This window comes from Cinclus cinclus, chromosome 18 (genome assembly GCF_963662255.1).
Source record: "Cinclus cinclus chromosome 18, bCinCin1.1, whole genome shotgun sequence".
Lineage (NCBI taxonomy): Eukaryota > Metazoa > Chordata > Aves > Passeriformes > Cinclidae > Cinclus > Cinclus cinclus.
In genome coordinates, this window is record NC_085063.1 from 3,486,893 (window position 1) to 3,503,835 (window position 16,943).

Genomic DNA, 16,943 nt, shown 5'->3' on the forward strand with positions numbered 1-16,943 from the left:
GTCCAACTCATGATATTCTATGATTCTATGAATACAGGGGACTGCAGAAGCCTCCATGGGAGGATGTGTAAAGGAAAAGACCTCTGGAAAACGCCTGGATCCCATCAAAGCTTTCAATGCATTAACTGTGGCCAGCAGAAGCTCACACTACAGGGAAGCACCATTGCTCTTATTTTATATAAAGAAAAACCTAAATACACCAGATGGCAGAGAATGAAAGCACTGGCTGGATCTCTGCAACCCTGAGGGCAAACAGGACACCAGCCCCTCCACCTGCAGCCCTGAGCTCAAGGCACTACCATCAGCTGCACAGGTTGTTGAACTACTTGGAAAGACACAGCTCTAAATACCAAGATCTTGTGGAAACTGCCTCCATCTGAGCTGGGGACAAACAGCCTCTTCTCCTGATGGATTTGTTAATTTGAGCATGTGCTTGGCTTTGTCAGGATTTAAGAGACTTCCCTTTAGCTGGCACAGGCCAGGCACAGGGGGGAAAAGGGCAGCAGCGTTCCTGTTCTCCACTCTGCAGCTCTTGACTGGTCATTAATTTCAGTATCAGCGCAGTGACATTTGTCAAACAGACAGTGACCATTAGTGAATGAGCAGAGAGACCACAAGAATTGCATTTAATTTAAAATTGCCCAATTGGGCTTGAATGGGAGGCCTGGAGGTGAAAGGCCAGCTTATTAGGAGGAAAAAAAATGCATGACAGGGCTTCATCCCATTAGGAAGTGAGATGGTATTTTAACTAACTGTGATCCCATTTGATTCAGTGAAGTGCCATGGGGAACCTGCTCCCACAAAGCCACTGAGCAAGCCAAGGAGCTGGAACTGCAGCAGCACAACCCCAGCTGGATTTACAGCTCAGGTAGAACCAAAGAGCACACGGGATTTAAGGAAAACAGCAGCAGGGAGCAGAGCAGGCCAGGATTTGGTATTAATGGGGTTTTCCATGTGTGATGCATGTGGGATGAGACAACAGCCTGGGCTTGGACCTCAGAGCAACCCAAACCATGTTCATGGCTAAAGTCAACCCTCAGTGACCAGTGCCTTGTGGCCCCAGAGCATCTGCACCCCCAAAGGTCATCCCTGTGGTCAAAGGGACCAGGGAGCCTTGGGCAAGGGGATGAAGAGCATGGCCACCTGCCCATGGTAGCCACTGGCAATGGGGCTGCCTGGAGAGGCAGCACAAGGTCTGTTTGGTGGCAGATGTGGACTGGGACAATGATGTGACCCCAGAAACTTGGTGCCTTCTTAGATGTTGAAACCAGGAAGAGCTGAAACCTCATGGACACCTTGATTTTAATAACTATGGGAGTGAGCACTAATCCAGCTGGAATTTGGGCTGTACCCACCTGTCCCTCCCATTCATGCGCACCCACCCCCCAAGCTATGAAGCAGGTAAATACACCTGAAATTCATAAGGTCCCTGGCTCAGAGGACCTGAAGGACCTGTTGGCATCAGACTCATTTCTTAAACCTGTGACCTTCTTGATCACAAGATTAATTTCTGCTTGTTAGATGTTGTTTTGATGACTTGTTGCAGAAAAGCCCTTAATGGTCACGTGAAAAAGTGAGTGATGGGTGAAGGCAGCAGCTGTGCAGATAGAGAAAACAAACAGAAACCTGCAGGCCACAATGTGGGTCTGCTGCTTTCCTCACACTCAGCATCTCCTCCTCCATCAAACACATCACTCTCACCCATTTACAGGGGGGTTTACAGGGCAGAAGAATGACAGGGATTGCCTTAAGCATTAGGAAAAATTCTTATCTCTGCAAGCTGTCACCATCTGGACATCTCCAAAATGCTCCTACCCCATGGGCACCACTGGCTCAAGAAAACCAAGATCCAAATCAAGATCCAACCCCAAAGCTGTGTCCTCCTCAGGGACTCCTGGGGGGCTGACAGGAAAGCTGGGTGATGCTGGTAGAGGCAGAGAGACAGAACCTGATGCGCCACTGAACTGAAATTCATTTTCTCCTGACATGAAAGATTTCAGCTCTCAGTTCATTGTCTGGAGCTTTGTGACATAGGCTTTGGGGAGGTGGCAGACTGTGGGATCCAACAGCACAGCCCCTCCCACAGTGTCCCCTGAACATGGAACCCCAGAGTTTGAAAAATTCCACTTGTTTTTAACCTTGTGTATCCCTTCTTTTCACAGTTTTATCCACTGAAGCTGTGTTTCCACCCAAATGAGCACTCTGCTTTGAAATGCCCCAGTCTGAAGTGAAATCTGACAATGGATGAAAAACTACAGCATTGATGGGAATCCATTTTCCTAGATTTCCATGAAAAGGGAAAATTCTTTGCTCAGTCCTAGCATTTTCCTAGTTTTCCAGCCCGTGCACTGTTTGCTGCTCTGGTTGTACATTCAAACCCTGTTACAACAGTCTGTTTGGGTGGAACAAGGTTACAATACCAGTGCCTTGGGTCAGCACATTCCAGAAGAAGGTTTTCCATGGAAGGCTTTAACCAAAGGGCCCAGGGAGCCCAGCAATTCACCTTCAGGCACACAGGCACTGCGATTGCTGCAGTTTGCCCTCAGTAAAAAACAGCCACAGATTCCTGGAACATGGCACATGTTGCTTGGCTTTGCTGGTGCGTTTGGAGAGAGACGGACAACAACCAAGATGTTTCCAAACTCCCAGGAATTCCTTGGCTTTGTTGGTGCCAATCTCAGCAGCAGTTGTGTTGGCTGTAGAGACCATTTAGGACACTGCTGACTACTTAAAACACTACCTTGGTGAATTAAAAAGCAGAAGACTCTTTTAATTCCTGTTTGTTTTCCTTAGCAAGCCATGTCCAATGAGCTCAGTTAAATCCCACCATGAATTATTTTCCTTCCCTGTTTCAGTCTCCTCTACCCACCACCAGAAATCTAATTTAGCTCCATGCATTTGCAGACGTTTAGCCCTGAATGTGCTTTGCTTATCATAATCATCATCCCAGGAAATCCTGTAGCCTGATGGTAAAACGTGGAGGCAGAAGAACAACTCTGATCTCCAAACCTGCTGTGGGAGTGCCAGCCTGCCATGCTGGGCCTCACCCTAGGCTGGGAACAATGCCCTCATCCTTGGGTAAGTCTCCCACTATAAATGTAAAAATAAGACCAGAAGTCTGTGGTTTTATTCAGCACAATTTATCCCTCCCTGAAAAGCACCATCCCACATCAACCCTGGCATGACCACACGTACCTTGTAATGCGACTCAGTCTCCTCTTCCTGAGTGGAACTGGAGGGAGATGGGGTAGCAGACTTGCTTCCTGGGGGAGAGGGGGAGCCGTGGGTGACCCCACTCCGGATCCCCATCTGGGAGATGAGCTGGGACTGGCTGAGGGCACCCATGGGACCGCCCAGCATGCTGGGCCGGTTGAGGAGCGGGACTTGGCGGTTGGACTCGTAGGACGCGGCGTCTGAGTGCACCATCTCCTGGATCTGAGTGAGGAAGACATCACTTGTCACCAAAAAACTGATCCATTTATTAATTCACCTATTTATTTGCTTATTTACCATACTGCCACATCACTTTGAGACTGATTTATTGTTTAAATTGTTCTACACGGCTGGGCAAGTCTTCCTTGAACTCACTTCCAAACAAGGCAAGGGCACTATGCACCCATTTCTGTGCCCACAGCCCGACAGAGAGGTGCTAAATCAGCTTTGTAAGTGGGGCTGTGTGCTCAGAAGGTGCCCCTGACTGCCTCAGGGACTGCTGGTGGCTGGTGCCTATCAGGGGTCTGAATAAAAGGTTCATAAATAAGCAATTTATGGCAAAATCACCAGAAGGGAAGATCCTTCAAACTTCACCCAACCTGGCCTTGGACACTTTCAGGGATCCAGGGGCAGCCACAGCTTCTCTGGGCACCCTGTGCCAGGGCCTGCCCACCCTCACAAGGGAGAATTTCTTGCTAATATCCCATCTAAACCTACCCTCCTATAACTTAAAACCATTCCCCCTTGTCCTGCCACTCCAGGCTCTTGTCCCAAGTGCTTCTGTGCTTCTCCAGCTCTCCTGGAGCCCCTTTAGGCCCTGGAAGGGGCTCTAATGTTCCTCCAGATCATTCTCTAGTGCAGGTGAGCACCCCCAGCTCTCGCCACCTGGCAGAGGGGTCTGGCCCTTGGAGCATCTCCATGGCCCCCTCTGCACTCATTCCAACAGGTCCAGCCCCTCTACACTAAGAAACAAATAAGAGATGAGATGAGATGAGATGAGATGAGATGAGATGAGATGAGATGAGATGAGATGAGATGAGATGATGAGGACAAACCCTGCTGTTTTCTGTGTCAAGACCCCACTTCCAGTTTGAATACTTTTTCCCGAAACCCCATTTCCCCCCAGGATCCATCCTTGCTGATCTAGTAGAGCTGGACTCCTGCACAGCCTCATCCAGCCATGGAGTGGGAGGGAGGCAAACCCTATCTGAAACATTTGGCAGACTTTTTCCCTTTTACATTAATCTGATTAATGCTAACACGAATTTAAAGACCCGAGCTCCTGATCAGCCCACCGAGGTGCAATCCCTTGTTACCAGGGGAGCTCTGCCAGCTCCATCAGCAGCACACACAGAAGGAAACTCAGGGAAGACCTGTGAGGGCTCTGTGGGCTTCAGAGGACATAAATCCAAGAACAAACCCAGATTTACTCTTTCAGGTCAGGCATCAAGAGCTTTATACCACACCTGACAGAATGTTCTGCTCTCCTTTGGACTCTCCAGCAGTAGAGAAGCAGTGTCAGGCAAACAGCTTTCCCTGGATCTGCCCTTTTGCTGTATTAATTGTGCAGGGATTTAACTCACAGGAATTATAATATATTCCTGCCTTTCAACAGCACAAGTCTGACTGAGAGGCCACACTGGATTGCTGCCCTTGGCTTTGGTGGTGTCAAGGAGGCAGCAGGGCTGGCTTTGCTTGGAGGCAAAGGGGCACAGAGCTTAACTATGGTTAAACCCCCTTTGGTTAGGGGCATAGAGATTAACTGTAGCAAGTTTTGTGTGCCCTCAAAACCTTATAATGTGCCCTTGAAACCTTATTATGTGTCTCACTGCAGAGCTCTGGCCTGTCCTGGTCATAAAGACATGGAAGATGATGCAGCCATGGGGATGGACACCAGTACACGAGGCACCAGAGAGGCAATTTTTGGATTTAAACTGAATTTGCAGATGGGAACGGCCTGAGTGAGACAGGCAGTGACAGGGACCATGCAAGGTGGGGACACAGCACCCATCTGCTGAGCAGCAAGCCATTCCCAAACTCCAGCCAAAAAATGTATATTTGTCTTGGGTTTTGTCAATGTAATCCAGACCTTTCATGTTGGAGAAGATCTGCCAGCTGCTAAGGAAAAGAATATTTTATTGTCCTTATTTTAAATTCAAATGAAGGGAAGATTTAGAAGATGGGTGTTGGAGAAATGGGAAAGGCTATGAGATGTGGCTTAAAAAATTCTAAAATTTAAAATAGCTTGCTCACGTTTCAGCCACTGTAGTCTCCTGAGGAAATACTGTATTAAGACAATTTTTTCAAAATTTTTATTATGTGGCCAGTGGACCACAACGGCTCAGTTTATCCATTAAATATGTAATCACACACTTTTTCTTTACAGTGCATGTTATTTATGCATCAGAGCAGAACAAGTCCAGGAGTGCAATTATGGATATGGGCCACATGCTGTAAATGCCTCTGAAAATTTGTAGAAAAAACAGGAACCTGAGCCCGGCACAGAGAACCCCTCCAGAAGCCCCATGCTCATAACAACCCCATGACAGAACCCTTTTAGACACAGCAGACACAGCATTTTTCCTGGGATATTCTCCTCCAAGGATATATTAGCCCAGATGCCTCCTCCCAATTTCTTTACATCTTTAAAGAGACCCCATAAGAAGGGACAGACTTTTAATCAGGGCCTGTGGTGCTAGGACAAGGGAGAATGGTTTTAAACTAAAAGAGGGTTGATTTAGGATAGGGTATAAGGTAGAATTTTTTTACAATGGAGGTGGTAAAACACTGGCACAGGGTGCCCAGAGCAGCTGTGGCTGCCCCTGGATCCCTGGAGTGTCCCAGACCAGGTTGGACATCGGGGCTGGGAGCAACCTGGGACAGTGGAAGTTGTCCCTGCCCATGGCAGGAGTGGCACTGGATGGCATCTGAAGGTCCCTCCCAACCCAAAGCATTCCGCAGTTGTATGATAAAAAAGTGGTTTTAGCTGAATATTGTTGGTTCTTCTTTCCCTTTCCCACATCTCCATCTCTTCTCCCCCTGTCCAGGAGGTTCTGCAGGACATGCACAGCTCCTCACATGCAGCCTACTGACCTGTCTGGACAGGCAGGAACTGCTCCCACCATTTGCCACTCACCGCATTTCTCTCCACTTCCCTGTTTTTGTTTTTTTCTAAATGCAAGTTTGGAAGCAGTACACCAGGCTGCCACCTCCCCATCACTCTTGGTGACAGCTCCTGGTGTCCCCAGGAGTGGTGGAAAAGCCATTTGTGAGTTTTCCAGCTGTAAAATATTTGGAGTGAAAATGAAGGTGAATTGTTCGTGTGCAGCACTGGAGCTTCTTAAATAGGGTAAGGGTGAGGATGGCTCTCACTCAAGCTAGGGAAAGGTTATTCCTGCTTCCCACTGCAGGATCCTGCTGAGACTGAGCTATTTCAGGGGCACCCAAAGCAGGTGATACCCCCCCGTCCCCCCAAAAAAAAGACCCAAGGAAAGAGACACCCAGGAGCAGGATTTGAGATGATTCCCTGCAGCAAATGGCCTAATTAGACAAGTAAATGATGAATGAAATTGTGATCATGGCAAACCAAAGTGAAAGCAGGTAATGAATGCAATGTTCTGTGTGAAAGAAAACACCCTGGTCCTGTGGGATGCAGCCCCTGGGCTCAGTGGGGCTGTCCCATGCCTTTCCCCACCCCAAAGCACTCAGCAGACACACAGAACCCGATGGAAACACACGTCGAGTCAAACAACCACCCTCCAAATGTGATCAGCTCCTTCTTCAGGAGCAGAGGCTGTGAGAGCCTGGTCAGATCCCCTCCCCATCCCGGGAATTCAGCACAACAAGCTCACCACGAGGTGCTGCAAAAGGCTCAGGATGGGTTTGCAGCTTGTGCTGAAAAAATGGTTTTGCATCTCAGAGGAAGCCCAGAGTGCAATGTTATGTAGTCATAGCTATAGTAATTAAGTGCATCTTACTTAGCAGATTCCCAAAGGCTGTGCTAACTCAAAGACAGCTTTTTTTCCCACAATATTTCAATTCTTTTAATGAATATGCATATCAGGTCCATAAACACTCCAGTTAATCCAGAGTAGGAGAGAAAAACAGGCTGACAAACAGCACACGGTCCCTGTTTCTGGGGAGAAGGGGAATTCAGGGACTGACAAATGCCATAAGGAAGAGCCCAGTCGGGGACTGGGGTGCTCTGCTAACACAGATTATGTTTCAAATGTGTCAAGCCCAGCTTCAACTGAACTCTTCCCTAAAATTCTAATATAAACAGCTGCTTTTTCCAGCAGTATGGGGCAGAGCACCAGCCAGCAGAGGGGGGGGCTCAGTTCCCAGGATCTGGCAGTGAAGGCTTTGTCATGGAATGGTCTCCTGCTAAATCCTAACTCCAGCTGCAGCCTTGAGGTAGGTCCCATCCCTAAAACCATCTCCTCCTTCTCCTCCTTCTCCTCCTTCTCCTCCTTCTCCTCCTGCTCCTCCTCCTCCTCCTCCTCCTCCCCCTCCCCTCCTTGGTCTCAGCCATACCCTGAACACACCCCGTGTTCTGGTGTCAGAGGTACAAACTCAGAGGTTCTGCGTTACTCCCCTGTGGTGAGCTGTGCCCTTGGAGCAGGGATGCTCCAAGTTCTCCAACCCTGCTGCCTGTGTGACTGGGCTGCAATCCTGGGTGGGATCCATGCCAAACCACTGGTGGTGTTACCCAAGTAGCAGCAAAAGGAGAAGTTTGGCTGGGGTTTGCAACACTGCACTGCACTGCATCCCCCTGAGCTAAAGTGGGGTGTGCAAAAGACAGTGGCCAAGGTGAGCAGGAGTGGGCAGCTGGGGTTTAACCCCAGTGAGGGGCATCGCTCCATGTGCCAGGCAGAACAACACATGAGAACCACCAGGCTTCCATGTGGAGAAGGACCTCGGGGTGCTGGTGGATGAGAGGCTGGACATGACCTGGGAATGTGCATTGGCAGCCCAGAAATCCAACCCTGTCCTGCGCTGATCCCCCAGCGTGGGCAGCAGCACAGGGGGGATTCTGCCCCTCTGCCCTGCTCAGGTGAGACCCCACCTGCAGAGCTGCCCCAGCCTGGAGGTTCCCAACATCAGAAGGATGTGGAGCTGCTGGAGAGAGTCCAGAAGCCATGGAGATGCTCCAAAGGCTGCAGCACCTCTGTTACTGAGCCAGGCTGGGAAAGCTGGGAGTATTCACCTGGAGAAGGGTCCAGGGAGAGCTGAGACCCCCTTAAAGTGCCTAAAGGAGCTTATAAGAAAGATGGGACAGACTTTTTAGCATGGCCTATTGTGACAGGACAAAGGGACTAAAAGAGAGACGATTCAGAGAAGATACACAGAAGAAATTTTTTATGATGAGGGTGTTAAATACTGGCACAGGGTGCCCAGAGAAGCTTGGCTGCCCCTGGATCCCTGGAAGTGTCCAAGGCCAGGTTGGACATTGGGACTTGGAGCAACCTGGGACAGTGGAAGGTGTCCCTGCCCATGGCAGGGGGTGGCATGAGATGTCATTAAGGTCCCTTCCAACCCAACCTTTTCCAGGATTCTATGGCTCCTGCCCTTCCCAGGGTCAGTTAACATAGGTAGGCTGGGCTGAGCTGAGCTCTCAGAGCCTTCCTCACCCGCGGTCTTCCTCTCCAGGAAAGGCAAGCAACTACTCCAGGGGCAGCCACCAGGCTCATCCACAGCACAGCTTCCCTCTCCTTGGGTTTGTTCCCAAGAACAAGCCATTATAATCACAATCAACCAGGGAGAGGAATTATCTGCTGAACAGCTTTGAAGCAAAGTTTTCCCAGCAGGCTTTTTCTGTATTGAAGTTTCAATGTAAATGCATCACCATAGCTGAAATACTTAAAGATGATTTACTTAAAAAAGAGAGAGAGCAGGAGAGAGAGGAGCTGATAAGAAAATATATCCCCAATTACCACCCCTCCTCTTCCCGATTTGTAACTGCTCCTAATAAACTTTCATGGTCTATGTAAAATGCTTTAGTGCAGTGACAAATTTCTGCTGGAATTTGAGATGTCTTGTTCAGAGTAATAGCTATCTCACACAGGTGCCCAGCTGCTATTGTAAAATCAGTAAGCATTTAATTGAAACAAATGACTATAATAATAGTACATTATCCCTGCAGGCTCATAGCCATAACAGTTTTAATTATTGAGTTAAGAGTCAAACTAATTTATCCTTTAAAGTAACAGCCACATCTTTGGTTCCACTGATCATCCTATTAAGAACACGAGGGGAACAGTTGGAAAGGATTTAAAAAGGAAGTAATTTATTTTGGCAGAGGTGGGGGGCTATTTATCACATGGCAGTTGATTTCTCTGTGTACTGGTGTTCCCAGCTGTGGTTGTCACTTCCCTCCTGGATGTGTCCAGTTCCCAGAGGGACCAAGCATCCTCTGCCAGCTCCTGGATCTGTGCCCCCACCAGGATGCCATGGTGGGGGGCTTTGCTGGCCCAGAAGCAGCAGCACAGGAGCCCATGGGAACTGATGGTGCTGGGTTTGGGTACATGGAAATTTTTTGGATCTGTTTTGAAATTACAGTTTGTCTTCATCAAACACAGTGGAAAAAAAAAAAAGGTTTTACAAACTCAAGTTTGCAAACACAATCTGAAGGAGCACCTCTGACCTCAGAGCCAGGCAGCAAAGAGGAAGAATCCACATCCATGATTTTAAAAAAGCATTTCTGAGACATGGACATGGCCTGGGGCAGGTTTGAAGGCACAGCTTTCTCCAGCCCTTGGTTTCATGACCCTTCCTACTTTTATTGTGGTGGCTGTGACACAGGGGACCTTAAAGCATCTCTGTGAGCCCATGGGGCACCACACAGGGAGGGGATGGAGAGAGGAGGGCTGCAAGGATGTGAGGAACTCCACCCTGCCAGGTGGGGCTCAGAAGTTGCTCAGGGGGGTGGATTAATGTGTCACATTGCCCTGTGGTTGATCCCTGAAGCAAACCCCGAATCCAGCCTCCATGGCTGGCCTGTGCTACCAGAGCTGGAGCTCACAACCCATCCCTGGAGCTCACATCCCAGCCCTGGAGCTCACAGCCCATCTCTGGAGCTCACAGCCCAGCCCTGGAGCTCACAGCCCAGCCCTGGAAATCACAGCCCATCCCTGGAGCTCACATCCCAGCCCTGGAGCTCACAGCCCATCTCTGGAGCTCACAGCCCATCTCTGGAGCTCACAGCCCAGCCCTGGAAATCACAGCCCATCCCTGGAGCTCACAGCCCATCTCTGGAGCTCACAGCCCATCTCTGGAGCTCACAGCCCATCTCTGGAGCTCACAGCCCAGCCCTGGAGCTCACAGCCCATCCCTGGAGCTCACAGCCCATCTCTGGAGCTCACAGCCCAGCCCTGGAGCTCACAGCCCAGCCCTGGAGCTCACAGCCCATCTCTGGAGCTCACAGCCCATCTCTGGAGCTCACAGCCCAGCCCTGGAGCTCACAGCCCAGCCCTGGAGCTCACAGCCCATCTCTGGAGCTCACAGCCCAGCCCTGGAGCTCACAGCCCAGTCCTGGAAATCACAGCCCAGCCCTGGAGCTCACATCCCATCCCTGGAGCTCACAGCCCATCTCTGGAGCTCACAGCCCAGCCCTGGAGCTCACAGCCCAGCCCTGGAGCTCACATCCCATCCCTGGAGCTCACAGCCCAGCCCTGGAGCTCACAGCCCATCCCTGGAGATCGCAGCTCAACCCTGGAGCTCACAGCCCAGCCCTGGAGCTCACATCCCATCCCTGGAGCTCACAGCCCATCTCTGGAGCTCACAGCCCAGCCCTGGAGCTCACAGCCCATCTCTGGAGCTCACAGCCCAGCCCTGGAGCTCACAGCCCATCTCTGGAGCTCACAGCCCAGCCCTGGAGCTCACAGCCCATCTCTGGAGCTCACAGCCCAGCCCTGGAGCTCACAGCCCAGCCCTGGAACTCACAGCCCATCTCTGGAGCTCACAGCCCATCTCTGGAGCTCACATCCCATCTCTGGAGCTCACAGCCCATCTCTGGAGCTCACAGCCCAGCCCTGGAGCTCACAGCCCAGCCCTGGCCAGACTGGAGGGCTCTCACCGTTTCTCCTTCCCCCGAGCACTTGCAGAGCTCCATCAACCCCTTCTCTGGCCAAAGACACAGAGCTCTGCACTCTCTCCATGTTCCCCACCTTGCTCATTGTTCTGGATGCTTTTTGGACATCTCCCTCAGCAGTGCCCACCCAAAGCATCTCACACCCCTTTTCCAGAGCCACCATCTATAAAGAGAGGAGTCCTCACCTTGAAAGAACTTTTTTGCTCCTGCAAGGGGGGCAATCCTGTTTTCCCAAACACATATTCTTTATTGGCGATCAGTTTACTTGGCCATGCCTTCTGCCACCTTCCTGCTCACTGCATCATCATCTGCCAACTCCACTGGCAATTATTTAACACTTCCTTTGGCAGAAACATAAAAAACCCTCCAGCAAGACAGAGTGACAGTCCAGGCCACCAAACCTGTGCAACACTGGGTTTGTACTGTTCAACTTCCTCAATAGATTTTGTGCTTCCAAGTCAAATGTCTTGCACGTGTCTAAGTGTGTTATGTTAACACTGTTACCTCTATCACCCAAACCTGTAATCTCATCAAAAAAGATATCAAGTTAGTTTGACAAGATTTGTTTTCCATCAGCCCATGTTGATTGGCATTAATTATATTACCTTCCCTTAATTCTTTATTAATTGAGGCCTGGATCTGCCACTCCATTATTCTGCTGAGGATTGATGACAGACTGACAGGTCTGTAATTACCAGGGCTGTTCTGTTTCCCTTTTAAAATATTTGCACATTAGCTCTTTTCTAGCCCCCAGAGCTTCCCCAGTATTCCAGGAATTATTAAATACCAGCAATAGCAGAGCTCCTCAGTCAGTTATCTGAAGCCATGTACAGACAAACTCAGCCTGATGGCTTAGAGGGAACCTGAGCAGACAAATATGAGAAAAGAAACTTTTCTGTTTTAAGTGCTTTAAATAAAACCCTGATATTTCCAATGAATGCTGTCAGTTTCAAATGCAATGCTTTCAAACATGAAGCTTCACCTGAAAGCCACACAATATCCCCAGACATGGCTCCCAGGGCTTCTCCCAGGTGTGTTTATGTGGGAAGGGACTGAGTGCAGCTCTGAGGAGGACCTGGGTAGATGAGAAGCTGAATGGGACCTGCCCAAGTGCACTGGCAGCCCAGAAACCCAACTGTATCATCCCACAGGGAGGGCAGCAGGAGATGGGGGGATCCTGTCCCTCCGCTCTGCTGAGACCCCACCTGCAGAGCTGCCCCCAGCTCTGGGGACCCCAAAGTAGGAAGGATGTGGAGCCTGGAGTGATCCAGGAGGTCACAAAGATGCTCCAAGGGCTGGAGCCTCTCAGCTCTGGAGCCAGGATGGGAGAGCTGGGGGTGTTCACCTGGAGAGGACAAGGATCCAGGGAGAGCTCAGAGCCCCTTCCAGTGCCTAAAGGGGCTCCAGGAGAGCTGGAGAGGGACTGGGGACCAGGGATGGAGGGACAGGACACAAGGAATGGCTTCCACTGCCAGAGGGCAGGGATGGATGGGCTAATGGGATGGAATTCTGCCCTGTGAGGGTGGGCAGGCCCTGGCACAGGGTGCCCAGAGCAGCTGTGGCTGCCCCTGGATCCCTGGCAGTGCCCAAGGCCAGGTTGGACACTGGGGCTGGAGCAGCCTGGGACAGTGGAAGGTGTCCCTGCCATGGCAGGGAGATTGCAACAAGATGATTTTAAGGTCCCTTCCAACCTAAACCATTCTCTGGTTGTAGATGACTCTGGCTTCTCATCTCTGGGGTTTTTTTTCATCCACATCTGTTACCATGTACATTGCTCCTTGTCTTTCCCAGCCTTGATCACCTCTGTATGCTTTTTTTGACTGCAAAGAGAAGTTCCCTGGCAGGCAGGAGAGGGAATGACGGAGGGCTGCTGTTGGGAAGCACCTGCCTGACACACTGGTGTGCTTTGGGTGCTGTGGCAGCCCCTGGTCCTGTGCTATGATATCCTACTATTACAGAGGAAGGAACCCTACAAACACAACTAACGCTTCATCAGAGGATAAAGAAGTGTAACTTCTGGGTGAGAATGGTGGTGTTAAACAGGGTAGAGGCTCTGCTTGGCAGTCGGGGAATATTTCCCATTGACATTGTCATTGCTCCCAGGGCTGGGAGGGAACGGCCAGAAGGAACCAACTCAGCATGGCATGAACTGAATGTTGTTATTTCCCTGTGATTCTGCCCCCACTGTGGTCATCTGCCAACAAGAGCATTATCATGGACTGGCACAGCAGAGATGTCCACGAGGATCCCAATTCCCTGCTACTCCCAGCCCCAGGGAGTGGCAGAATTTGGGCTCCAGTGTGTGCTTCCCTCGCTCTTGTGCTGCTGGGGTTATTACACAGATTGCATGAGGCTATGGTTTCCAAGCACCTCAAGGTGTCAGTGACACAGCCCCAGACCTGTCCTCCATCCCTGCTGCAGACCTGCAGCCGTGGCTGGGATGCTCCTTTTTAAGGGAAAGATTAAAATATTGTAAGGGCTTGGCCCATCCTGTGTCCCAAATCCCATCAGCTGTGTGATGGTAGAGAAAGCAAAGAGCTGAGATGGAAAAACGGCCTGCAGGAAATGATGGAATCACTGAGGCTGGAAAAGCCCTCTGAGAGCACCAGCACTGCCAAGCCCGTCACTAAACCATGTCTCCAAGTGTCACATCTACATGTTTTTTGAGCACTTCCACGCATGGTGACTCCACCACCGCCATGGGCAGCCTGTTCCAGTTCTTAACCACCCTTTCAGTGAAGGATTTTTCCGAAATATCCAACCTGAACACTCCCTGGTGAAGTTTGAGGCTGTTTCATAGAGCTGAGCTCTTGCATTCCAGCAACCCCACCTCAGCTGCACCGTGGAGACCCCAAGGCTGACCTTCCAGGGACACCTCCCACCACACCTGGGTGCTCAGAGCCTTCCATTGACTTTCTGTCAGGTGTTTTGCCTCTTCACCACTGAGTCTTATAGGGGGAAATGAGTGAAGGGAAGGAACTGCTGTGACTGTTTCTATGGGGACTGGGAGAGGGATAGCACATGTTCCTTGTCAAAGCCATTCTCCAGGGCCAGGGATGAGCCCAACAGCCCAGCAAAATGCAAGCAAAATTCTGGTTCTAGTGGAAAAATCCCATGTCTATTGGAAGGTGTCCCTGCCCACAGCACGAGGCTGGAAGTGGATAGTTTTGAAGGTCCCTTCTGAGCCCAACCATTCCAGGATTCAGTGATGTGTCTGGAGCAGGAGGGGAACCCCTGGCACTGAAGAGCAGCTGGGCTGTGCATGTGCTCCATCGAACTGCTCCTGCGGTTCTCAGCTGGAGAACTGTCTGTAAATAACATCTTCAATAAACTCCATTTCTTTTTAACTTCATTATTTTGCAGATAAACAACAAGCATGGTAATTCAGTGAACATGTTTGCAAATAATCTATCCCATTAATTTCCAGCCTGTTTTCTGAATACATTATTTAGCGATTTTACAAAACCCCTTTGTGGAGGAAGGGAATTGATGCTCATCCAGGCATAACACCATATCACCATCACCAAAAGCTGGGGTCAGAATTCCCTAGAATGGGCACTGGGAGGTAATTATACAGCAGCACACCCAGACCTCCCTCTTTTATAGCCCATGGGGGGTATAAAACTTAATAAAATTGTCACACCCCCTACATGTGTATTGGAAAGACAGGGAGAACAAGCTATGGAGGGAAATAGAAGCAAAAGGGGCAGATAATAAAACCTTCATGGGTGAAGGTGAGGGACTGAGGGGACCAAGATGGTTCTGGGAGCTGAGAAGGGTCTGCAGCAGCCCTGGAGCCCATCCAGAACAATTTCCTTAATCTGGATTTCTGTCTCCACACCAGAGTGGATGGAGGAGCAGACAAACAGTCTCATGGAGTACTTTTGTTGCATTATATGAGTGTAAAGGTGAGGCAAAGCCATCCCAACCAAGAGGAAAATGTCTTTCAGTATTGTAACTGTTTATCCATCAGATTTTCTTTAATTTCTTTCTTTCTTTATTTAATCCCAAAGACACTGGTGAAACATGGAGTCAGAGGTCAGTGTTGAAACCTTCAACAATAAGTACCCCCATAAATAGAATCTGCTGCTTCCCAAGGCTGGGGTGAGACACCACGTGTGGTGTGGGGCTAGAGGTGTTCCCTGGCCACATGTCTGAGGTGCCCTTTTGTTCATGAATGGGAATTTAGGATCCTGCTAAGCAGTGCACTCTATGGGATCATCACCTGCCCAGAAAAGCCATCCCAAAGGTCAAGGGCAGGATTTGAGACACAAATAAATTACTGAGATCTGGTATCATGTGAATAACCTTAGGCATTAAAAAACAAAAAGGAAAGCAGGAAAACACTAGAGAAAGAAAGTTTTTCTCATCTTCAGCTCGACAGAGATTCCTTGGGGAATTTGCTTTTCCTTGTGGGTTACCACATCCTTGTTATTAGATGTTTAACACCCTGTGTTATAGCTCAGCTGCCTTTTTGCAAGACTTTGAACTGCTGGAATGGACAAAAGTTCTGCTAGAGGTGGGTTGGAGGCCAATAATTTAATTTAATTTTTGTGGAAGCCACACGGGCAAGGCCAGAGTGTGCTCTGCTGTGTGTTCTTGCCAAGGCAGGATGACACCGAGCCCTTCCCCACCCTGCTCCCCTGGGAGAGCACCCTGGGACAGCCCTGGGCACCACTTGGTGACAACCATGGAACTGCTCCCAGCCTGGCAGGGCAGCAAGAAGCTTCCCTTTGGCTAGAGAAGATTATGGATTGTGTAAATGCATGTGTTTTCCTTCTCAGGGGGATAAAATCTAACACTGGCAAGAGCACCTCCAGCTGCCATGGGACCCATCTCACCCACGGCTGTGCAAACACTCCCCCATCCTAATGCCAGCACCCTCATCTGCCCCAGCACTTCTTGCCCCTTCCCTGTGCTTGTGCAGCTGAGTGAAGCATTTCTGCACTCCTGGCTTCTCTTTGCTTGATGTCTCTCCTGGCTCTTTTCACACATTTTAGATATTGCATTCACATAAAGCAATAGGCTCACAGGTAATGAGAGACCTCCACATTTTATTGCATGAAGCATTAAAAAAAAAAAAAAAGGAGATGGAGAAGAAGGCAAAAAGAAGCAATTTTAGAACACAACAGGAAACTGGGAAGACTAGATAGAAAACTCATCCCAGTGGGATTAAACTCTGAATGAATTTTAATAGGTTTTTTTTTTTGATTGCAAAGTCTAACAGCCCACTTTTCAAGCACTGTAAGAAATGCTGCAGCACTAGAAAGAGTTGGGTCCCCAGTGCTGACCCCACATCTGCACACAAACCACAGCTCCTCTGCAGATCTGCAATGAGCTGCCCCCGTTTTGCCCCCACTCGGTTTCCCTCTCTAGCCCAAATATTGGTGGGATTATTGTGTTAGTTTGTAAAGAAATGTTTCGTAAGAGTCTCTTACTACCAGGAATATAAGTATGCAGGGAAGGAGGATGGCTCTGTGGCAGAATATGTGTTAGGTAACTGTAGGATTTTCAAAGCCCAGCTCTGCTGGAGCAATTTGAGACAAAACTGAACCTCCAGCACCCCGGTTCTCCACCAGCACAGTGATGCTCCTGCCCTGCAGAGGGGAACCTCCGAGAGCTGCAGGATGTGCCATGACCT

General features: G+C 49.7%; 1 protein-coding gene across 1 annotated transcript in view; it reads right to left on the reverse strand.

The window, feature by feature from the left end:
* Positions 1–16,943, reverse strand: part of TOX2 (TOX high mobility group box family member 2) — a 153,892-nt gene that overhangs the window by 20,748 nt on the left and 116,201 nt on the right. The window contains exon 4 of the mRNA XM_062505180.1: positions 3,196–3,435. Within this exon, the coding sequence (XP_062361164.1) occupies positions 3,196–3,435 (240 nt within the window). The remainder of the gene's footprint in view (positions 1–3,195; positions 3,436–16,943) is intronic.